Genomic DNA, 24,514 nt, shown 5'->3' with positions numbered 1-24,514 from the left:
TTGTCTCACACTATGTGTGAGATGAGGAAATTCAATATGAATCATGTAGAGCTCTCTCATAGCCTGAACAGTCAAGTTTTCGTGAGTGTGAAGGTACCTATGTTGTATTTGGTAAGCTTGCCCTTCATTATTCTACTGTTTTTCAGCATTGTTCAGTGGTCTTATTAGCTAATGAATTAGTCCTTGCTTGGTGGCACTACCAGCAGATGGATGATTTTCTTTCGGGGTAATTCAGTTTGTCCTCAGAGGATCTTTCCCACCTGCTTTGTTCAAAGCAGGAATCAGTATTGTAATAGAGAGGTAAGATTCATTTAAAAAATAGCACATTTATAACAATACTTTTAAATATTACCCCTCCACCTCCCCACTCCTGTGGACAACAGAAAAAACGGAATGGAAAACTATAGATGCTTAAACCACAAGAAAGAGTAGGGCAAGTAGACTGTTCAAATTAAATCGTATCAAACTTTTAATTTTTTACACACTGTAGCGTCCTCCTGCCGTTGTGGAAAAAAATACAGCTGTCTTATAGAGAAGAAAGTATTTAAGAAATAAATTTTACTATAAAAATTTATATTTTACATATGTACTGTATTCATGGTTAAGTAATATAATTCAGGGATACATACTTAAATGGTATTTTTGAAGAAAGATTTGTTGCTATTATTATGCATGACTTGAGCAAAGTTGTCCACATTTATAGTAAGGTCCTCAACTTTATTGTGGAGGCATGCTTTTCCAAAATGGCTGCTACAAAAATTAGATTGAAGTTTTGAATCTAAGAAGAAATCTAACTTTTATGACATGCTTTCTGGTTGGAGTCTACATTAAAATATTGAAGAAGTTTTTTACCTTAGTATACTTTCATAATTTCTTGTTTGGGTTTCTGGGTTGTTGTTTCTGATTAGAGTAGCAAATGTATATTGTTGTAAGTGCTTTGGTAAGAAATATTAATTATTCTTTCTATGACTTAGTGTATTTCATTGAATTTTATAAAGTTTTGTGTTAATTGTAATCATTAACCTGTTGTTTTTTTTTGTACCCATCTTATGAATGATACAGTATCTCGCTATCAAGTAACTCCTTAGATTCAGTAAGTACTGAAAGGAGGACCACAATGAGTCAGATGGGTGTAACAGTGGCTTACATACAGCAAAACCCAATATTTCAAGCGATTGAGCATTTTGTAAAACAATGCATAATAAAAAAAATTAAGGAATAGATAATAACACTATGTGAAAGATTGTATATATTATACTCTTACAATTGTAATGTCTATTTTTTTTCAGAGCTTTTATGGGGATCGGTTTGGAGCAGAGAACATAATTATGATTAAGGACAGTAACACAGTTGATATTACAAAACTTTGCTCAGACAAGGCCTACATCCAGATCACCTACGTTGAACCTCACTTTGATGAATATGAATATAGAGATCGAGTGACTTCATTTGAGAAGAACTATAATATCAGTAAGGATGTTTGCTATTCTAAATGTCTGTTTAGATATTCCCTATTCTTATAAGTAAAATTTTAAATTCTTGAAGTTTTTCATTGTGATTGTTTTATTGCATTTATATTTTTACTTGCAATTACCATGTTCAGTGAGAGTTTTCTATATCATTAGATTGTGGACCTTTTTTGAGTTGCAGTGTTTTACTTTCAGTATGATCGTTTTAAGTTGACTTTTCCCTATATTCCAGAGAGATTCATATTCTCAACACCTTTGTTACACCTGACGAAAGAGGCTCACGGAGATCTTAATGAACAGTACAAACGTACAAACCTTCTAACAACGAACCATACATTCCCTTATGTTAAGACTAGAATCCAAGTTGTGGACAGAATGTCGGTGAGTTTTTGTTTCCAGTAGTACAGTATTAAGTTAATGGTTGTTGTCAGTGATGACTTTTGTGTTATGTAAAAGTCATAAATCATCAAAATCCCCTTAAAGTTTAAAAAGTAAGAAAAAATAGAGGTAGGGTTGTTAAAGTGAAAATTTATAGAACATGTACGTACTACCTTACTTAGCACAAAAAGTTTTAGTTTTATATATTTTGGACAAATAATGTAAGAGAAGGTAATGATAGAAATCAAACAAAAAGTTTCTCTCATTGCTGCATGAATTAGACTATGCAAGAAAAATTTTTTTTAGGAAAATTGATTTTATCCTTAAATGATCAAAATCCTCCTGAAGTATAAAAATTTAAGAAAAAAATTAGTTTTATACATTCAACTTACCTGTCAGATATATACTTAGTTATTAGACTCCGTTATCCGACAGAAATTCGAATTTCGCACACACGCTACAGGTAGGTCAGATGATCTACCGCCCTGCCGCTGGGTGGCAGGAATAGGAACTATTCCCATTTTCTATCAGATTTTCTCTGTCGGCGCTACTGACAACAATGTGGTTAGTTCCTCCGGCTGATTTTCGTTTTTTGCATCGCAGTTGATCTTCATATTGGATTTTTTGGTGACGTATTTGGATCGTTGTATTGGCATACGCTATTGTGGACCGTTGATTGGATTTGGATTGGATTTTTCATCATGATATCTGACTCTGGAAGTGTGGTGAAAATGTGTGTGAATGAGGGCTGCAAGGTGAGAATGCCGAAAGCATCGGTTGATCCTCTCACTGTTTGTAAATCGTGTAGAAAGTATGAATGCTCTTTCAATAACACTTGTCACGAATGCGAGAGTTTGAGTGCCGAAGGGTGGAAGTCGCTAACTTCTTATTTGAAGAAGTTAGAAAGAGACAGGGCGAGGAAGGCTTCTTCCAAAACCCTGCCTAGCTCTCTTTCTAGCAATCTAATTAGTAATTTTGTACCCTCTTCTCCTGTTAGTTGCTTTCTCCTGCAGATTCGTGGGAAAATGATAAGGACCGTTCTCCTTCCCCTCCTTTGGACAGGAACAGAGAAACTATGAGGATTCTGAGAAATATGCAGGATTTGATCGCTTCTCTCGTTGGAGTTCTCTCCAGAGATCCTCCAAGAAGGAAGGATTCGTATCTGCCCATTAAGAGGTCTAAACCGTCCTTATATCTGGTTCGTCCGAGAGATTTGTCTTCTTCGGATAACGATTCTCCAGTCTCGGACTCGTCAGTCTTTAATGAAAACCCTGCCAAGTTTCAGGCTCCTACCAGGCGCGAGGCGCCAACCAAGTGTGAGGCGCTTTTCAGGCGCGAGGCGCCAGATGAGAGCGAGATTTCTCCCAGGCGAGAAGCGCCAACCAGGCGCGAGGCGCCAGCCAGGCGCGAGGAGTCAACCACGAGTGATGAACCAGCAAGACGCAAAGCGCCAGACAGTTAGTGAGGCGCCAGCCAGGCGCGGAGCTACAGTTAGCAGTGATTCTTCGTTTGGAAGTAGATCACCTTCCAAACGTAAGACTCTTCGATTAAGCCAGACACCTGACAAAATAGATGGCCCTTCGAAAGTAACAGTATCTACTTCGACTTCTCAGGGCATTGCAGAGATCTCTTTGGAAGTACAAGAGAAGAAAACTGATAGGTCTGGCAGTCCGTCTCCTAGATCACTCTTCTCAAACACGAAGACACCAAAGTCTTCTTCATTTTTAAAAATGAAACCTGCAATATCGATGAAAAAAGCTCTGCAGTCTCTTAATACTTGGATGATCACTAAGAAAGAGTCCTTGAGAACGGTGTATTGCTCTCCTCCTTCCAAACTTGCGGGGAGGAGAGGCATTTGGTACAGGACGGGAGAAGCTATGGGCCTGATGCTCCCTTCATCGGCAGAATCGGACTTTACCAGCCTAGTGGATTCTTCAAGAAGACACTCCCTTAATTCGGCTAAAGCTTCGTGGAGCATGTCCGAGTTAGACCAGCTCCTAAAGGGACTTTTCCACGTATTGGAAGTTTTCAATTTCCTGGATTGGTCCCTTGGGGTGCTGGCTAAAAAGACCTGAGATCCAGACTTTCTTGATCCAGAGGTTTTACACAGTATCTTGTCATGCATGGACAAAGCAGTGCAAGATGGTTCGGGAGAACTGGCCTCTCTTTTCGGGTCAGGAGTGGTCAAAAAGAGATCACTTTTTGGGTCTTTTTTGACCAAAAGGCGGTTATCTTCCTTGCTCAGAAGGTCAGCTCTACTCTACGCTCCTCTTTCGGATCATCTATTCCCTTCTCAGTTAGTTAAGGACATCTCGCGTTCACTATCTGAGAAGGCAACGCAAGATCTTTTGGCACAATCTACTAAGAAGAATAGACCGGCAGTACCAGTTGTCAAGAAAACGGCTCGTACTCCTCTTGTGCCCTTTCATGGAGGCTCCTCATCTCAACCCCCAACGAAAAGAAAGACTTTCGACAAATGAGGAAGGTCTTCCATCCGACCGTTTAAAAAGTTGAAATAGCATTCAAGTCCTCCAAACACCTGTAGGTGCCAGGCTTCTAAGGTTTGTAGAAGCCTGGGCCATGAGGGAGGCCGACCCCTGGACTTTGTCTGTTCTGGAGAAGGGTTACATCATTCCTTTCCTAAACAGACTGCCCGTGTCTAAACAAAACCTCCGAGGGAACTGTCGGCGAAGTACAAGGACTCCTGTTTCTGAAGAGACTCTTCTTCAGATGGTGGTAACGATGCGGAACAAAGAAGCGATAGAAGTAGTGCAGGAGCCTCACTCCCCGGGATTTTACAACCACCTTTTCTTAGTCCCAAAGGCTTCGGGGGAATGGAGACCTGTCCTAGATGTAAGCATCCTGAACCGTTACGTGGAGAAGAAGAAATTCTCCATGGAGACTTCTGCTTCGGTTCTTTAAGCTCTGCGTCCGGGAGACTGGATGGTCTCCCTGGACCTTCAGGATGCTTACTTCCATGTTCCAATTCACCCATTGTCGAGGAAGTATCAGGTTTATGACACAAGGAAAGATCTTCCAGTTCAGGGCCTTGTGCTTCGGCCTCTCTACGGCCCCCCAGGTATTCACGTATCTGATGAGGAATGTGGCCAGATGGCTTCATCTAAAAGGGATAAACATCTCCCTTTATCTGGACGATTGGCTCATCCGAGCCAAGTCGGAGAAGCAATGTTTGGAGGACTTGCACACAACATTGAATCTAACGCAATCTCTAGGATTACTCGTGAACCTCGAGAAATCGCAGATGATCCCCAGCCAGAACTTAGTTTATCTGGGGATTCGGATGGATTCTCGGGGTTTTCGGGCTTTTCCTTCCCAGGAAAGACTCGTTCGGGGCTTACAGAAAGTCTCGAACTTCCTAGGGAAAGAACGCAGTTCAGCGAGGGAATGGTTAAGCCTTCTGGGGACTCTCTCCTCTCTAGAACAGTTCATTTCCCTAGGAAGACTCCACCTACGCCCTCTTCAATTCTTCTTAAAAAGAATGTGGAATTGGAAAGAAGGACAATTGACAGACACTTTCTCGATTCCCTTAGAGGTGAAGAATCACCTAAAGTGATGGCTGATCCCTCTAGAAAAGAACGAGGGCATGTGTCTGGAGGTTCGGAACCCCGAGCAAATATTATTCTTAGACGCATCAGAGAAGGGATGGGGGGCGACTTTAGGGGCAAAAGAAGTGTCAGGCTTATGGAAGAAGGAACAGGAAGCCTGGCATGTAAACGCCAAGGAACTGTGCGCAGTTTTCCTAGCCCTAAAGTTCTTCGAACCAGAGGTCAGAGATCAAGTGGTACAGGTCAACTCAGACAATATCAGAAAACATGGGGGGACGCATTCGTTTTCCCTTTACAAGATAACGAGGAATCTTTTAACATGGAAAAAAGAAAAGAACATTACCCTCCTAACGAGGTTTGTGAAAGGAGAGAAAAATGTGAGGGCGGACAGGCTCAGCAGAACGAACCAAGTCCTCCCCACAGAGTGGACTCTCCACTCGCAAGTGTGTCAGAGCCTTTGGTCCCTGGGGGGACCCGTGGGGGAGGCCACAGATAGACCTGTTCGCAACTTCCTATCCAAGAGGATAGAGAACTTCTGCTCCTCGGTGGAAGATCCGAGAGCTATAGCGGTAGATGCCCTTCTGTTGAATTGGTCAGGCCTAGACGCCTACGCCTTTCCCCCTTTCAAACTACTAGGAGTAGTTCTGAAGAAGTTTATGGCGTCAAAAAGGACGAGACTAACTCTCATTGCCCCGTTTTGGCCCTCTCAAGATTGGTTCACAGAGGTACAGGAATGGACGGTGGACTTCCCCAGATCTCTTCCAAACAGGACAGATCTGCTCAAACAACCCCACTTCGAGAGGTATCATCAAAACCTCCCCGCTCTCGCTCTGACTGCCTTTCTACTTTCGAAAGACTTGTCAGAGCGAGAGGCTTTTCGAGCAAGGCTGCGAAAGCTATCGCTAGAGCCCGGAGATCTTCAACCATTCGGGTCTACCAATCGAAGTGGGATGTGTTTAGAAGATGGTGTAGAAGGAAGAAGCTGTCCTCCTCCGATACCTTTGTGACCAACGTAGCCGACTTCCTGATTTTCCTTAGAGAGGAATCTCAGTTATCGGTTTCTACTATAAAAGGCTATCGAAGCATGCTTTCTGCTGTTTTTAGAAATAGAGGCCTAAAAATAGCAGAAGACAAGGACTTCACGACCTAATAAGATCTTTCGAAACCCCAAAATCCATATCTGCTCATACTCCTAGCTGGAACCTGGATGTGGTGCTAAAGTTCCTTTCATCGGGAAAATTTCAACCTCCTCACCTTGCTTCGTTTAGGGATTTAACGAGGAAATGTATTTTCCTGTTATCCTTAGCCACCGCTAAAAGAACGAGTGAAAATCCACGCCCTTGATCTCCGAGTGGGATATAAGAAAGATTCAGCTATTTGTTCTTTTCAGACTCTGTTTCTGGCCAAGAATGAAAACCCTTCAAAACCCTGGCCCAGAGTTTTGAAGTGAAGGGTCTTTCAAACCTGGTGGGAGAGGAGATAGAAAGATCTTTTATGCCCGGTAAGGGCTCTTAAGTTCTATCTTAAGAAGAAGAAAGAACTCGGAGGATGTCAACAAAGTCTATGGTGCGCTGTAAGGGATCCAAAGAGACCCATGTCCAAAAACGCTTTAGCATTTTTTGTTAGGAGCGTAATTACAGAAGCTCATGACAAATGCACTGATGACTCCTTCAAAACGCTTCGAGTGAAGGCTCATGAGGTAAGAGCTGTGGCCACGTCTTTAGCATTTCAGAAAAACATGTCCATGAAAGACATTTTGGATGCGACTTACTGGAGATGTAACTCAGTCTTCGCATCCCATTATCTAAAAGACGTCAAGGTTACCTATGAGAAGTGCTTCTCTCTAGGCCCTTTCGTATCAGCGGATACAGTGCTGGGGCTTGGAACACTACCGATCCTTAAAAATTTTTATATATTTTTATATATTTATACTTGTACGAAGACCTCCCTTTTGAGATGAGTTCTTGGTTTTCTGCTGACAAGGGTACTTGATGTCGCACAGGCAGCCGTTGCTTTTGTCAGTAAGGAACTGGGAATGTGTCTTACAAGCTAGGTTGTACAAAATTTTTTTTTTTTATTATAGTTTTTGTTTGTACTATTACGTTATATGTATGTTGTGGTTTGATTATTGTTTGTTTTGTGAGGAGTTCGGGGATAAACTCCTTGCAATCTTAGAACTAACACGGTGGTTAGGTTAAGGTGATCGGGATCGGTGTTGTGCTCCTGAATAAGGTTCTTGTCAAGTAAGTGGATCAGCACCCATTGACATAGTCCTTCCAGGCTCTGCCGAATAAGCGGATAAGACCCCTTTGGCAGACCCACAAGAACTTTTAGCCATAGATCAATATCTCGCTGAGGCTCTTGAGACGAAGCAGACTTCTGGGCAGTAACCATGATGTCTTCCATCTAATCAGGTAGGAACCAGGTTTTACTTTTTTATTACTTACAACGTATGTTGTGATTCCTGTCTATTCAGTAGTTAGCTGTCTTTTAACCTCCTCCAATGGTGTGAATCAGCTAAGTATATATCTGACAGGTAAGTTGAATGTATAAAATGATATTTCTGGGCTCAGCTCGTGTCGCTGCGCGAAATATCCTTTAATCTATTATTTCTAGGTAAATGTACTAACACATACCAGAGAATAAATAAAATAAAGAAAAAGGTCAGTATAACTGACTCGCTCACCCTCCAAGAGGGTGTCGGTATGAACACTAGGCGAGTGAGACCACTACCACGAGCCAAATACCAATAGAAATCTCTCCCACAACAAAAACCCTCCATGAGGAGAGCCGACCCACAGAGTGAGCAGCTCGTACTACTACTACTCTCCCATGCTGCCGACTGCTGCCCTCTGGTGGTCATCCTTTTAAGTTAGCGCACACAGAGTCACTTGTGCTATTTTTCTCTCTGTGTTTTTTTGTGCCCTTTCGTTGGATTTTTACTATAATGGAGCGTGCAGCTATCGCAGCAAGCTAAGTTAAGTACTCAGTATTTACGGTTAGTTGGTTTTTTTCCGTCCCTGAGACAGTATTTTGCCGTTTTTAGGTATAAATACGTTCTCGGGGTCGGAAGCATGGCAGCATGGTTCTGCCGCGTGAGGGGTTTCGTTCTGGGTCTCCCATACCTAGAACATCCCTTATTTATGTACGCTCTATTTGATTATCCCTTTGTTTAGATTAAGGTCTACTCAGGTTGTCATGCATGCATGTATTTCACCTTATGTAGGCTTTTTCTATCCAGACCCTAGTCCCCCAGGTTCTTAGTATCGGCCTCTGACTAGCTTTGAGTGGTAGACTTGCCTCGGGTTAGTCGTACACTCCTGGATTTTTCTCCTGCTATATTACTTTCTCTCTTTCATTTTATTTTATTTATTATATGTATTTTGTCATCGTTAGGTTAGTTAGGCGTCTGGCTTAGCCTAGGTCCTGGCTCATAGAGCCTATACTACCGCTGATCAGTTCGGTTGTTGCTTCCCTATAGCATCTCTCTGATCAGTTTGGTTTTAGCCCTCCGCTGCCTGTATGCTACCGCTTTTTCTGTTCAAGTTTGCTTCCCGATAGCTTCTCTCTGTCAGTTGGTTGGCCTAGGTTTGGTTATCGTATCTCAGTTTACCGCCTCGTGGTCACTTCGTGATCACGGGACAGCCAGACGCCTGCCCAGTCACCCTTCTCCCACCCCCCCCCCTCCCGCTCTTCCATAGAGTCGGTCGGGGGTGGTCGGTCTGCCCATGCTCGCTCCGCATACCCGAGCCTGCCTCCCACTCTCTCCCCTCAGGCGGAGGGGCTAGGGAGTCGGGACAGACCCACAGACTGGTCTCGACCTCTCCCCGTCCGCTTCCTCTCGGTCCGGCCGGGTGGTACGTTGTGGGGGGCCCTGGCCTTCCCCCCCTCTGTTACTACCTTGTCGCTCCGGGCTAGCTCGAGCATGTATGTCCCTCTCGCCCTTTCCCTCCTTACTAGAGCTCCTCCCTGATCGGAGTCCTGGTATCCAGCGGAAGGGGCCTAGTCCACCCAGCAGAGTGGACCGGAACATACAGTAGGTCACTACTACTTACCTTACCGTATTGCTGAGTTACTACACTCCGCTTCACACTGGACCTAGTCCGGTTCGCTTGTGTTTAGGTTTAAGTTTATCTATAGTTTTATCTTAAGTACCTTAAACCATCCCCCTCCCTTTCATATCTTACCGGATCTCTCCGGGATTATAGCCTATTCAGGCAATGCAGGGAGGGGGTTAGGGGTTATGCCCAAATTTTTTTCCGAGCTCCGCATGTAACGGAGTTCTTTTGTCCTTTAGTCTGTAAGTGATGCCTTTTAAGATACTCATGTGTCTTCCCACTTACAGGCCACCAACTGTGAAGCATCCGGGATGTTCCGCTACACTTCAGGACCCCTGTGGACACGAAGTTTGCCGGTCCCATGCTCCATGCGCGACTCCGCACGGGGACATCCAGGTCTGGTACCATGAGACGTGTACCATATGTTTACGATCTGGTGAGCCAGCTTTTGGAAGGGGTAAGTATTCCATCCCCAGTAGCTGCTCCGCTTCTCTTTTTAGTGCTTAAGTTTCATCATTTACTTTAACTTAAGACATCTAGTTTAAGTTATACTCTAAGTTTTAGTTTTAAGTGATTCTTAAATCTAAAATACCCCTCCCTCTTACAGGCTCCGGCAGTAAGGGATACCGCACTGGCTACCCTGCGGCCTGGGTCGGAGGTTTTGGCAAGAACGCCGCCAAGGGTCAGCCCTACATCCTCGAGAAGCGGTTAGCACTATTAATCTTCCCGGAGGCAAGGCGACAGGTTACGTCGACCCAGTAGAGGCGGACCCGACTATCGCCTTCATCCAACAACAGCTGGCGCCTCCTTAACTGAACAAGACCAGGATATCTCCACGGATGTCGCAACCCTGGATATTAATGTTGAACCGATGGTAGGTATAGACGACCTGTTGGTCGAGGTAAGTAAGGTGGGCACCCAAGGGTCGCCCTTGGGTGTGACGTTTCTTCTACCCCTGCAACCTCTCCATCCTTCCAAGGCTTTACGGGTGATGAATTATATACGCCTCCTGAGGCTTCGGTTAGACCTAAGGTCAAGGCTAAAGTGATGACCTTGACTAAGACGTCATCGTCGTCTAAGAAGACGTCCTCGTCTTCTTCCTCACGTAAGTCTCCGGCTCGCAATCCCGGCCCAGAGACAGGTCTAAAGCTTCTAGCTCCGGCTCTAAGTCCTCAAAAAGTAAATCCAAGGAGAGATCTCGCACTCCGGCAGAATCACCAGTTCCGCTACCATTGGTTCCAATTCAGAGCCTCCCTCCACCTCCGCAGCAGCTCCGGCTTTGGACTCCAATGCTGGCCTGTTGCAACAGGTGGGCGACCTGGTTGGGTCCCTAAAGAGTAGTATGGAACAGATGATCTCTCGCCTGTCGGATAGGATCACTTCCCAAGATACTATTATAGCCGGGCTAAGAGAAGCCCCTCTAGCCTCTCCCTCACTTTCCAACACAAGTGGAACTCAGCTTCCTCCGTATGACTCACTTCCTGCTTTCTCTATGAACAACCCATGGAGAGTAGCGTCATACGCCCCCTTCCAGGACGGTCTCATCTCCATACCGGAGTTTGGAACTCGAAGAATAGAAAGGACTTCGAGTTCTACCCGGGAGGCCTACAGCCTCCTTTCATAGGCTACGCAAGGCTCACGCCTTCGGCTATGGTTCGGGACGATAGGGTACCAAGGAGACAGTCCTCTATTTCACGAGACCAGGCCCTAGAGAGAATGGCTCAGATGTTTAGAGGAAACATGGATTGTTCTAACACCAAGATACAACCATTTAAAAGTCCCTTTACCATTTTTCCAAAATGGATGAGAGTACCCCGCTCCCGCCTTCAATAACCAAGATAGCAATGTCGACCATCTCAGCGCCCAGAAGGGGAACCCATGCCTCATTGAAAAGAAGCAGATCCCACATCTCCGTTACTCCCTTCAATTGGAGAATTGTGGAAGACTTGCCGAATACATTCTCAGCGGCAAACTCAAACCGGCCTGGCTATGGAGCAGTTTGGTGAAAAGCTACCCAGGCTCCCAGAATAGTCTTATTCAGGTGAATTTGACGCAAAAATCACGACTAGCCAGATCAATCACTCTATGGCTATGTCTGAGGGTAGCAACCATGGCCTATGGGATCAGAACCAATTTTTAAGCTTATGACCAAAGACCCTGACTCAAACGGTGCAGTCAGATATGTTCAGTTTGCCACTGCTAGAACGAAATTGTAGGAAGCATGTCCTGCTAGAGGCAACCATTCGACATGAGCCGAATAGGTTACTCCCTCCTCTAACATCTGGGGCGCAGATCTCTTCCCAGAGGCTATGGTTAAGGAAGTCCAGGCAGAGGCTACGAGGTTTGAACCAGAGCCTTAAGGACCGTTGGGGGCCTTACGGCTAGGAGGAGGCAAGACCTGACACCTAAAGGTAAGGGACAGAGGAAACCCAGAGGCGTTTACCAACCTTACCAGAAGAAAGCACCACGCTTTCCCTCAACAAGTTCCAGCCCCCCCCCAGTGCCGTTAGTGCAGACAGCCCAACCTTCCACTTCTAAGGTCAATCACAGCCAATTTTTATTGTGATACCCTCCCCTAGCCTCAACCCTCTACCTCATACGCCATCTCTCCAGCTTACAATCAGCCTTCGAGAGTCAAGCTTCTCAGAAGTATGACCGTCTCGGGTAAGGGAGGCAGAGGTAAGCGGTCTTTCGTGGGAGAGGATCGGGAGACCCCTTTAATAGGGGAAAAGCACTTCAGAGGCCGCGGCGGGTTACCAGAACCAATGAAGAACTTCAGGTAGGAGGGAGGCGTGTTTCACTTTCCGCCACCGTGGAACTTCAGCCATGGGCTCAGAGCATAGTGTCAAAAAGGGCTGGGTTGGAGCTGGTTGACGAACCACCTCCAGCCAGACCTTTCCGTCAACTTCCTTCCAAAGAATTGACAGAGGGGGGGTACGCAGAGGACCTCCTTCAGAAAGGAGCTATAGCGAAAGTCAAGAGATTAAAATTTCAAGGTCGCTTGTTCAGCGTGCCAAAAGAAAGGCTCACAAAAAAGAAGGGTAATCTTAGACTTGTCCCGCTTAAAACTTAGCCATCCGCTGCGACAAGTTCAAGATGCTCCGATCTCACAGGTGCGGACCTTACTCCCCGTGGTGGCCGTCACCACTCTATCGATCTTACAGACGCCCTACTATCATATCCCTATTTGCAAGACACTTCCGTCCGTATCTGGGATTCAAGATAGGAGACCAGACATTCTCCTTCAAGTAGTTCCATTCGGACTCAACGTGGCACCCAGGGTGTTCACGCTAGCGGAAGTGGTGTGCAACAACTCAGATCGCAAGGGATTATGTATTGGCGTATCTCGACGAATTGGTTTGATCTGGGCCCCATCGTCGAGGAATGCAACAAGGCTACACTGAAAGTGATCAGTTCCTAGAATATCTAGGATTCAGAAAAATAAACAAGTCCAAGTCAAAAGACTCACATCCAGAGTCAAACTTTTCAGTGGCTAGGCATTCAGTGGAATCTATTCCTCCCACACTCTGTCGATTCCATCTACCAAAAGGAAAGAAATAGCGAAGTCAAGTCAAGCAATTTCTAAGTCACAAACTAGCATCAAGGAGAGCTCAGGAAAGGGATCCTCGGCTCTCTCCATTTTGCATCAGTAACGAACGTTTAATGAAAGCCAAACTGAAAGACCTAACCCAGGATCTGGCGCTCGCGAGCAAATGTCAGGTTCAGGGACAAGCTATCCTCAGTGCCTCTGATTCTAAAGAATCGCTTCGGCCGTGGGCAAAAGTCAAGAATCTATCAGTGTCAGTACCCCTTCAGTTCCCTCCACCAGGGATCACCATCCACCAGACGCGTCCCTTAAGCGGCTGGGGAGGGTATTCCCAGGTCAAAGGTTCAAGGGATTTGGGTCACTCCAGTTCGTCAGTTCCATAATAAAACGTACTGGAGGCAATGGCAAGTGTTCTTGACTCTAAAAAGGTTACACCCACCAAAGTACTCCCACATAAAGCTAGTCCTGGACAGCGCAGTGGTAGTACATTGTATAAACAGAGGAGGGCTCCAGTCACGTCATCTAAATCACGTCATGGTAGCCATCTTCTCCCCGGGTGCAGCAAATTCAGTTGGCCATCTTTCCTCCACTCACATAGCTGGAGTGAGAAACGTCATAGCAGACGCCCTATCCGATCAGTACCCCTAGAGTCGGAATGGTCACTAGACAACAGTTCGTTCCAATGGATCCTTCAAAGAGTCCCAGGGCTACAGGTGGATCTCTTCGCATCCCAAGCGAACCACAAACTACCGTGTTATGTAGCCCCCAACCTGGACCCTCTGGCTTACGCCACGGACGCCCTGGCTCTGGACTGGAACAACTGGAGAAGATTTAGTCTTCCCTCCAGTGAATCTCCTTATGAAAGTATTGAACAAACTCAGGACATTCAAGGGTCAAGTGGCTCTAGTAGCCCAGACTGGCCGAGAGCAATTGGTATCCCCTAATTCTGGAACTGGGGCCTTCGTCCTCTTCGGAATCCCCATCCCAAGCTCTCCCAGTCAGTACAAACGAAGACTGTGTTCGCTTCCTCAGGATTCTCAAAAACCCTAACTTTATGGATTTCATGAAGTTGCGGCAAAAAGAGATGCGAAATATTGACCCTCAGAATATTCTCTTCTTGGAATCCGATAAAAGGGATTCAACTTTGAGGCAGTATGATGCTGCTTGTCAAAAAGTTAGCAACCTTCCTGAGAGAGGTCAGATATCAGAATCATGACAGTTAAGTCAGCTATATCCTTTTTCAGATCCTTATTTGAAAAAAAGGGTTTAGCAGCTAGCACGATTTACGACAAACAAGTCAGCCTTGAAAAAGAATATTTCAATTTGGATTTTAACATAGACTTTGACGGATACCTACTTCTCGTCTATTCCTAAGGCATGTGCTAGACTTAGGCCCTTCTGTGGAGGCCTACGGTCAGTTTTCAATGTTGCTTAACGAGTTCTAAAACTGCTTCCGAAACCGATAATGACACATGCTCGTTTATGATGCTCCTAAAGAAAACCTATTTTTATTAAGCCTGCTTCAGGAGCAAGAATTTCAGAACTGTCGGCTTTATCCAGAGATTCCGTTATCATATTCAATTCCTTCCCACAGGGAAGTCCTACTTTCTCGGAACGTAGCTTTTTGGCAAAGAATGAAGATCCTTTGATGAGGTGGGAACCTGGAAAGTACCTACCTCTTCCACAAGATGTATCCCTTTGTCCAGTTTCAACCTTACGACCTTTCTATCCAGGACCTCCTCATCCTCATCGGGGTCCCCCTCTTTAGAGGAAAAAGGTGGGAACTTTATCCATTAAAAGGCATCAGGCAACAATCCTGTACTTTATTAAACAAGCCATCCTGACTCTTCCCAAAAGCCACATGATGTCAGAGCAGTACCACCCTCAATTAATTATTTCCAACACATGAACTTCGATGAGTTGAAAAAGTATACCGGATGGAAATCGCGACAGTGTTCAACGTCATTACCTTAAAGTCCCTTGGAAGCTCTGAAATTTTCAGCAGTGGCGCGGGAAACATAGTTTCCCCTGACTCTAGTTAATTTGTTAGTAGAAGATTCAGTCCTCCTTTCTACTCCGCTTCACCCAACAGTTCGTCTATTCCGTACCGTGTTCATTTACATTCACCTTGTGCTTAGCTGCTTTTATGATGATGTAGTGGGGCCCCTTATTTTTTTTGCTAGGGACACTCACAGATGATTATGGATATTGATCTCATGGATGTTACCCCCCTTATTTTTATGCTAGGGGATACCTCGCATTTATAATGGTTACGGGTTTTTTGTATAAAGTCATATACATTCCTTATATATTTAATCATTGTTGATTAATTTGTTCATTTGATTGTTTTTAAATTGCTATTATATTTTTTGATACATGCCTTTACACAGTACCATTTTGTTACATGTAAGCCAATTTACCTCTGTACATATGTAAAATTCCTTATGTTAAGAAACATGTTTAGAATTAAAGGGTAATTTAAGCATATTTTATTTTGTATCACTGTGTATTTGTATCTTTTTAGCAATTATATTCTTTTATATTTACTTATTTTTTATTTGAGACCTATTCTGATTTATTTTATTACTTTTTGTTTACATCTTGTGCTATTTCTCTGTACGATTTCGCGCAGCGACACGAGCTGAGCCAGAAATGGATTTTGACGTAAGGAAAATCTATTTCTGGGCGATTGGCTCGTCGCCAGCGAAATCCCCCCCACCCTACCCATCCCTTCGCCCCAAGATTGTCTGCTAACTTCAGATGGCCACCAGAGGCGCAGCAGTCGGCAGCATGGGATGGAGTAGTAGTAGTACGAGCTGCTTCACTCTGTGGGTCGGCTCTCCTCCATGGAGGGTTTTTGTTGTGGGAGATTTTCTATTGGTATTTGGCTCGTAGGTGGTCTCACTCGCCTAGTGTTTCATCACCGCACCCCTCTTGGAGGGTTAGCGAGGTCAGTTATACTGACCTTTTTCTTTATTTTATTTATTCTCTGGTATGTGTTAGTACATTTACCCTAGAAATAATAGATTAAAGGATATTTTTCGCGCAGCGACACGAAAGCCAATCGCCCAGAAATAGATTTTTTCCTTTTACGTCAAAAATCCCTTTGTTATGATACAATAAAGTTTTATACATACTTACCTGGCAGATATATACAATTAATTGCCCACCCCTCCCTTCCCATCAGAGACAGGTGGTAGAGAAAAATCTGATAGAAAACGGGAATGGTTTCCTATTTCTGCCACACAGCGGCAGGGCGGTAGATCACCTGACCTACCTGTAGCGTGTGCGCGAAATTCGATTTTGTTCGGACGACGGGGTCTAATAGCTAAGTATATATCTAATGTCCTTATCGCTTGGCGATAGACTTTTTGTTTTTTCTTACGGCTGTTATCCGTAAGTAATGTTTGGGTTCCTCTCATCTCCCTTGGATATCTTAGTAAGAGAGGTTCTTTCTTGTCTAGATAGATGATTCAAACAGGCTAGTTGAACAAGTTAACAACTTTATTCGTAAAACTCCATACTAGGAGATGCAGCTCGGTCGGACGACCGATATGTTTGACTGTTTGCGTGGAACTGCCATTCTAAAGCATCGCGTCGAATAGCGGAACATTAGCTATCTCAGCAATTCATATAAAAACCACATACGTAGTTCGCCGGCTCGGAGTTACAAGTTTCCGGGCTAGGTTAACAGTCAACCGCTTTCCCATGGAAGTTGTTGTGCAAAGTTATCATAACAATAAAAATGTTGACAAAGCTTAGAGCTAGATCAGGCTAACGCAGACAGTGCATGCGTAATCAAGGTCTGCTTTGGTCACGTAGAACCCTCCTAATGCCATGACCCCAGGTCACTGGTTTATATATAATGTAATTCTTACATTAGGCTCGGTCTGCTACCTATTCAAGCCTTGAATAACCAAAACAAATTACTTTAAACATTGTCCATAGGAGGCGTGCTCGTACATAACTAAGTGATTAAATCATAAAAAGGTTCTGTTACATCCCCACCCTTGTTGACATATTCATAAACAAAGATAAATGCATGGAAATATAGATCCATGTTTGTAATAATAATGATTATGTACCCAAAAATAATAAAATGGTAAAAATCAAAAAACATTGTATACATGATTAATATGATAACAGGTAACCGATTAAGAATAATGGTTACTAAATAATGATTATAGCATGATCATGGATAATTGTTAAAAAGAGTACTTGTCACTCTTTATAATAGATAGATAAATATAGTATATAAACAATGTAATTCTGCAGAAATTCATATATGGGCTGATATTTTATTAGGGTGCCCGAAAAATACGTTAGGAATATATTAATGTATAATATTGGGCTATAATGATTTATTAGGTGCCCCTGGAGATATTTAAAACTGTTCAAAATGCAAAGGCGTGAGTCTTTCTTGTCCTACATTGTTGCCAGCATACGGACCGCTTTTCACACAAAAACACACAATTCCAGACAATTCCCTAGGCACGAACTGAAGTGGCCAGTTCAGGCGGCCCTAAACGCAAACGACTTGAGTTTAACGGTACGTCGTCCAGACGGGGCCAGTACGTTCCCTTGGAGATCCTTCTGTTTACGCCTCAGCCTACGCCAAGCAAAGATGTTGACGGCGATAACCAATATGGCCGTCACGCTGAACACGGCTAGAGAATGTAGTAGCGAAGATGTTCTCCACTGCATAAGTCGATGACGCGTGGGTCATCTCAGCCAGTTGCGTCAGACGATGAGCTACTCGCTGCGTTTGTATGGGAGAGGTAGTGATGGGATGATTGTTGTATGCCCACGTGTAGTTCGCGAAATACGCCTTCTCACGTATTATCGTGTGACCCCTCTGCCGGTATAATTTTGTAGATGTCCCCCGTACAACCATCGGCTTGTTACGAAGATAGTGGCATGGGCGGTGGATGTCCGGACACACGACGTCGAATCCGGCCTTATCATAACGGATCCAGGACCCATTATTCATCCTGTAAATTGAATTTATTACCGTAGGGAAAAAGGGATAAGTTTCCCCAGACCAACCTTCGCTTGTATGAGAGAGAGAGCCGTTTAGCACTAGTTCTAACTCACATGAATCCGTTGATATAGGATAGAATTCAAAAGAGTCAGCTGTACAAATTTTTATTATCATGGCTTCTGAACAGTGAGTGAGTTTTATCTAAGTCTTTAATGACTGTAAAATGATTTCTTATCGAAGAAAATCAGTACATGCCCTGTTAAATTGGATATTACTGGATTTGAGTTATTCGTCATAAAAGTAGGAAACGGTGCTATTTTGTATGATTGCCCAAGCATCGGAAAGAATCAAAAGGAATCGTGATCATAATTCTATAATTTTCTACGCTGGACTGATATTAGCTATAATAGAATTCTACTTTATGGGCATCCAATAAAAGGAATATCCTAGCTTCTCCCGTCCGTTTTCCAAAGTTAACGTCAGATCTTTAATAGGCATGAGGTGAGGAGATAACACCCCTTTTGTTGCTAACGTAATTGCTTCTACGTAATCTTTTGACTTTTCAATAAATGTGCTAGTTTTCACACGGATATGATCTATTTTCGAACTATAGTAAGCTAAAGTAGCCAGCAAATGTTGAACGTCCATGACTGATCGATATTATTTGAATGTTCATTAACGATATTCATTATTTGATTTGATCAAAGATAACTGGGGCTGCGAAGTTCTGAATAAGGCCAGTTCCGTTTTGTGTTGCAAAAACTCAATTCTATTATTTTGATTATTTATCTTGAGGCGTTTGAGATTCCTAAAGCCTAGAGTCGCAACTGATCCTAAGATGTTTAGTCCAGCTAGAATAAGCGGGTTCGGCGTTCAGAGTATTGTGCGCACAGGACCACATCAGCAGGTCACGAGCGAGTTCTTCTGCCTCGGCGGTTTTTTATTTTGTATGTCATAAGACACATTTCTGCGACGCTGTTGTTTGAGCTAGTGAAATCTCTGAGTTAGCATGAAAATTACGTTCATGCATTTTCCTTAAGGGAAATACCAAACCTCATCAGGTCATTCTTTAAGTTAAGGACGTCATCTTCAGGTAGAAAATAGCATGCATATCTAACCTCGATAAACAATATTACTTTGACCCGATGAATACATCATCGATTCTCGATAATCGAGCCATGATTAAATTCTATGTCTTTAGTCCTAGCACTCTTTCATACAACAAGATGTCTGAATACACAATATCACTCCCAACAATAACAGATTCATTTTGAAAACCTGCAATGAGTTAAAACAGATGTAATAAACTCGCGTAAAAGAATAAGTTTACATACATATGATTAATAGATATATATATATATAAATTATTATACAAGTTTTCATAAATACAACCATTTTTCCCTCACTCACTACCTTTCTTTAGATTCTGATATGTTTGCCAATGGGGACTATTCTCACATCATTGGGTGGTTTTTGGATACATTTTGAACCCTAACTCTATTGGCCGTTAAATTTTCTAAAATGTTAAACGGGCCTTCAAACTTAGTGGTCGTTTATAATTTAAACCTTTACTACGTATAAAAAACTTGTATGTATCCTGATCGCCCACGGATATGTTCAGTTTGCTTAGCTATTTTAAATCATGATTTTTTTTTCATTATTATCTGTGCTTCTTCAAATTCTTACGAATTATATTATATCGACTTATGCTTGCATCCATACATCCTTTAGAGGATTTGATAAATTAGTTGTAGGCTTTAAGATGTGAAAGGCGTTCGGGCCGGATACCGTACAGTGCCTCGTGCGGTGTCATTTTAATAGACCGTGATAACGAGTGATTAATGTGCTTAGTACCGCAGGTATGGCATTTCCCAGTTTGGGATCTGCCCCCCCCCCTAAGGTGACCCTTAAATGTTTAAAAAACCTTACTATTTGCCCTTTCCACTAGCCCATTAGACTCGGGTGATAGATCATGGTATTGACTTTCTTTATACTAAGGAATTCGCAGGAGTTAAGGAAATGATTATTGAACTCCCCGCCCGAGGTCTGAGATAATGAATGTGTGGAATTCCATGTTTTACAAATGTAGCACTCGTAAAACAAACTTTCCTAGCGCACTCAACCGCGTTTTTTTGTTTTAAGCGCTATAAGTTCTGTATATCGAGTCAAAGCGTCTATACTTAGGAGGTGCTTTATTTCCTCTGTCTGACTCGTAGAATCCTGTTAATAAAATCTAAATGTACTCTTTCAAAGGGTTGAATTTGGCACGGGTAAGCCCTAGGCTGACAGGTGTCCTTCGTGTGCCCTTTGTATTCTTGACAAGTGCGACAATTTGCTATTGTGCTTTTTATATCTCTAAAGCATCGTATGCCAATAAAATAAGGATTTGGCTTTCTGTGACATCAAGGTATAACCCGGATGTCCGTGCGTGGGATTTTCATGCAACCACTTTTAAGACAGTGGGTATGAGTGAGATAGGCACACCACCTGGTTGTTATTCAACTGCGGTGTGTTGCGGTTTCTCGTCACGGATCTACACAGATATTTTCCTGTAGGAATATATTCTGCTGCTTATACCTTTAGGTATTCTTTTTCCTTCGGATTTTCCGTTACGCAATGATGATTTTTTTTTCTATTTGCGGGATCTTTTCTTTGTTCCGTCGTAATAGTTCAGCACTCCAGCCCAGATCTCCTGTTCGGATATAGTTTTAACAAACGGGCATGGAGTTGCGATATCTGTTAATTCAGCTAATTGGCTCGGTACAAGATGAAGAGGGGTTGCCGTGATAATGCGTCAGCAATGATTTATTTGCTTTCCCAGGTAATACCCGATCCTCGCGCCAAAAGTCTGAATTGATCATGTGCCACACCGAGTTTCGCGGTTGGGGCTGTGACTAAAGCCTTTAAAGAAGTCGGTTAGGGGCTTTATGATCAGTGAGAACCTTGACGGATATCCGTAGATTTGATTTAAAGTGCACGAGTGAATTAACAATAGCGAGCCCTTCCTTGTCTATTCTGCCATATTTACTTTCTTTCGAAGGTCTCAGTTTACGTGAATAAAAAGCTTATAGGAAAAAACTGTCTATCATATTGTTGAAGCAATACCCACCTACTCCCTAGGTCTGAGGCGTCTGTTGCTATGAAAAAATTCCTTATTGAAGTCAGGTAAATTTCAAGATAGGAGAACTACACAGTTTCATCTTTCAATTTATCGAACGCCTGTTGATGAATTTTCAGGACCATACGAAATCTACGCCCTTTTTTAATAAATGAATCGGTAGGGGGAGGGCGGCTATGATTGAGTAGTTGCGGATGAAGCGGCGATAATAACCGTGCATCCTCAAAATTGCTGTATTCCCTTGACTTAGTAGGGTATCGGAAAGTTACGGATAGCCGACACCTTATCGTGGACGACTTAAGACCTTCACTAGAAACCTGAAAAACCTAGATAGACTAGTTCTGTTTTAAAAAAATTCACACTTACTTATCTTTACCCTTGAAAATTATGCTGCCTTAACCTTTGTAACACTAACTCAATTTACGTAAATGCTCTTCTAATGTGTTGGAAAAGATTACTAAGTCATCCATGTAGGCATGTAGGATATCTCCCAAACAAGTCTCCAAACACAGACGTTTATCATACGAGTAAAAGGTTATAGGGACACAACGTAAACCAAAAGGCATACGCAAAAAATTCCATAATGTCCCCTGGCTGTGCTGAAGGCAGTGTATGGGATACTTTCTTGTTCCATCGGAATCTGATGAAATCCTTTTAGTAAGTCTAGCTTGTGAAATATTTATTCTGGCCCTAGTAAGATAGATATCATCGGTACATGGTACTCGGGAATCTGTCAGGGATTGTTTCTTCGTTTAAAAAAAACGACGAAAATCTACGCATGATCCGCCAAGTTTGATCTTTTTTCGGTACTACTATTAACGGAAAATTATAAGGGCTGTTTGATTTCCTAATGGGACTCCTTCCTTTAACATTTTACCTACTTCCTCTGGTCTCATTCTGAAATTTCATAGGAATCCTGTACGAAGGTACATAGATTACTCTGTTTGTCTTGATCCTGATTTGATGCTCTATGACATCCGTTTTTTCCTAAAGGTTCCATCCGTAGTGGAAAAAACATCATTATATTTAGTTAACAGATTCAAAAAATTTCTGCTGAATTTCTTCTTCTTGATATCTTTTATTGATTTTGTTCTTTATAGATTGCACAAGGGTTTCATCCGCGACTGATTGAGCGGTGATTTATCTCAGCTACGTAAGAATGCGATGTTTTATAAACTTCGCATCCAAGATATGTTATTTTTGTGGATTACTAAAGTGGTATTCAAATGATTACAGACTTCGATATTACATTGCTGTTGTGAGCCGACTGTATAAACGGCTTGTGTGACGGATATCCGTGTGTTTCAGAGTTTCGGAAAGGATTAATGTTTCAGATCCTGGCAAGGTTCTTTTTACACGCACTAATATATTTGAAGTTACCGTTTTAGGGCTCGAGATTTGCGTGCAAGCTGATATTACGGTGCTGAGCGAGTTCTGTTGGGTTGCCCGTATTATTTCTTGGTTCATGAGACAGGTGATTGGTTCCGTAAGGTAAGTGACAACTCTGTCTGTCTCTTTATTATCTAAACAGATTTTAGGGTATTAGAAGACCTATAGAATTTCCCTTTGATATACACGCCGTGTTTTGCAGGTGCTAAGATAATATTTGAGTGCCCATAGACGGGTATCCGATAATTACTGCGGGATACATATTAATGTTTTGTACAACGACAAAGGTATCAGCAAAACGTGCCGCTTACCGACCTTGTACTGTACATGATTTTAACGCCCACAACATTTAATTCATTATTCCCAATGCCTGAGAGCCTTATTCCGGACTTTTCTATAGGGAAATTTGAAAAGCGTAAATGATGAGTCCTTAAATCCATTATATTACGTGGACTACCAGAATCAAAGAACAAAGTGAATGACTTATTGGTCCCAAAATTTACTGCATGTAAGGTTGGTCGCAACTCGTTTTGACTAATAATTGCATGAATTTGTTGCAAATCTACGGAACCTGCACAGATTTTTTTTGATTCGGCCGTGTGTTTCATAGGAAAATCAATTGTCTCACAATGATCTATAAATGATATTAAACTGATTATTTGATACAAAAGATGTTGATATTGATGACCAACATCGCCCTCATCCCCCCTTGGAGTGAACTACGTGGTATTTGTTTTGTTTATCACACCTGAAAATTCGCTTGCCCTTGCGAGTTCTGGCTAGACGGCCCAGGAACAGAGGTACCTGAAGCACGATTTTGTTTTGTTTTTGCTGTTGTAGCAGAATTTCCGTTTGGTTGTTTCTTCTTATAGTACTGAGGACCCTTCTTTTATTGCACTAGCAACTGGTTGCGTGTTGTAGCGTTTGGCTGTTGATTCCTCGAGTAGCAACGGTTATATGAATGAGTTGAACTATTGTGATTTGAACAAAAACGCGTCCGACAGTCTGAAATCATGTGACCTGGTCGTTTACAGTTATAACAAACCATCCCTGCAACTTGATTATTATTATGTACCACATTTACTTGTTGTGGCTTGTTCTCATTTTTTGCAAAACTTGAATGAGCGAAGGATCTAGGTCGGTACATTTAGACATGTGTTTTTTGATTTGTTTATACACATCTAATTCCGTACTGTCGGGCTGCAATTTTTTATCAAAAACACCGTACTAACGCTTCAGGCAACATTACAGTGATAGACGTAAGGTAGATCAAACGGATAAAATCTTTCACTTTGATTTAGCACCCGCAACCCACCCGGAGTTACCTAAACTATCCTGATATTCATTTAGCCGGTCGGCAATTAGCGCCGCCCGCTCGACAACATTGAGCTGAGTCATGGAGGCTTGGTTTAAGGAATATTTCTCAATGCCAATACTACATCTAAAGCCTCTTCACCCCCATACACGGCACGTAATCTAATTTTGAACTCGTCCCATGTAAGCGCTTCTTGGAAAGAAACCCCCCTTAGATACGCACTTCGTCGCCTTTCAACAAAGTCAACGAAGCTCTTGGCCTCCTGTAATTGTACTGCTGGGTCTGTGATGCTTTTTGCATTTTTAAATGAGCGTTATACAGATGAGATCCAGCCTCAACACTTTGAGGCAGGAAACTCATTGACCCCCGACCTTGAAAAGGGACTATCGCTGACCTCGCGCTTAACGAGAGTCACCACGTTGGGGTTGCCAGCCGGAGTGGTTGCCATTTCGGCTTTCACTTTTTTCTTATCACTTCTATCCTTGCAATCCTATCAAAATATCTATAAGAGTACACTCGACCACTACGTAAACGCATAAGCAATGTACTGTATAAGTGTGTTATAATAATAGGAAAATCCCCCAAAAGATACAAAAATACAGATAATATGATAAAATATTATACGGAGAATTCCTCCTGCAAGAAATGGTTAATGACAACTAGAAAAGAAAAAAAATTAATCTGCGGGCGAGA

General features: G+C 42.8%; 1 protein-coding gene across 1 annotated transcript in view; it reads left to right on the top strand.

The window, feature by feature from the left end:
• The window catches only part of LOC135219591 (dedicator of cytokinesis protein 7-like), a 492,066-nt gene that overhangs the window by 419,818 nt on the left and 47,734 nt on the right, over nucleotides 1-24,514 (top strand). Inside the window, 2 exon segments of the mRNA XM_064256479.1 lie at nucleotides 1,290-1,470; nucleotides 1,702-1,850. Of these exon segments, the coding sequence (XP_064112549.1) occupies nucleotides 1,290-1,470; nucleotides 1,702-1,850 (330 nt within the window).

Source organism: Macrobrachium nipponense, chromosome 1 (assembly GCF_015104395.2).
Source record: "Macrobrachium nipponense isolate FS-2020 chromosome 1, ASM1510439v2, whole genome shotgun sequence".
In the NCBI taxonomy this organism is placed as follows: Eukaryota; Metazoa; Arthropoda; class Malacostraca; order Decapoda; family Palaemonidae; genus Macrobrachium; species Macrobrachium nipponense.
This window is presented reverse-complemented; position numbering and strand designations above follow the sequence as displayed.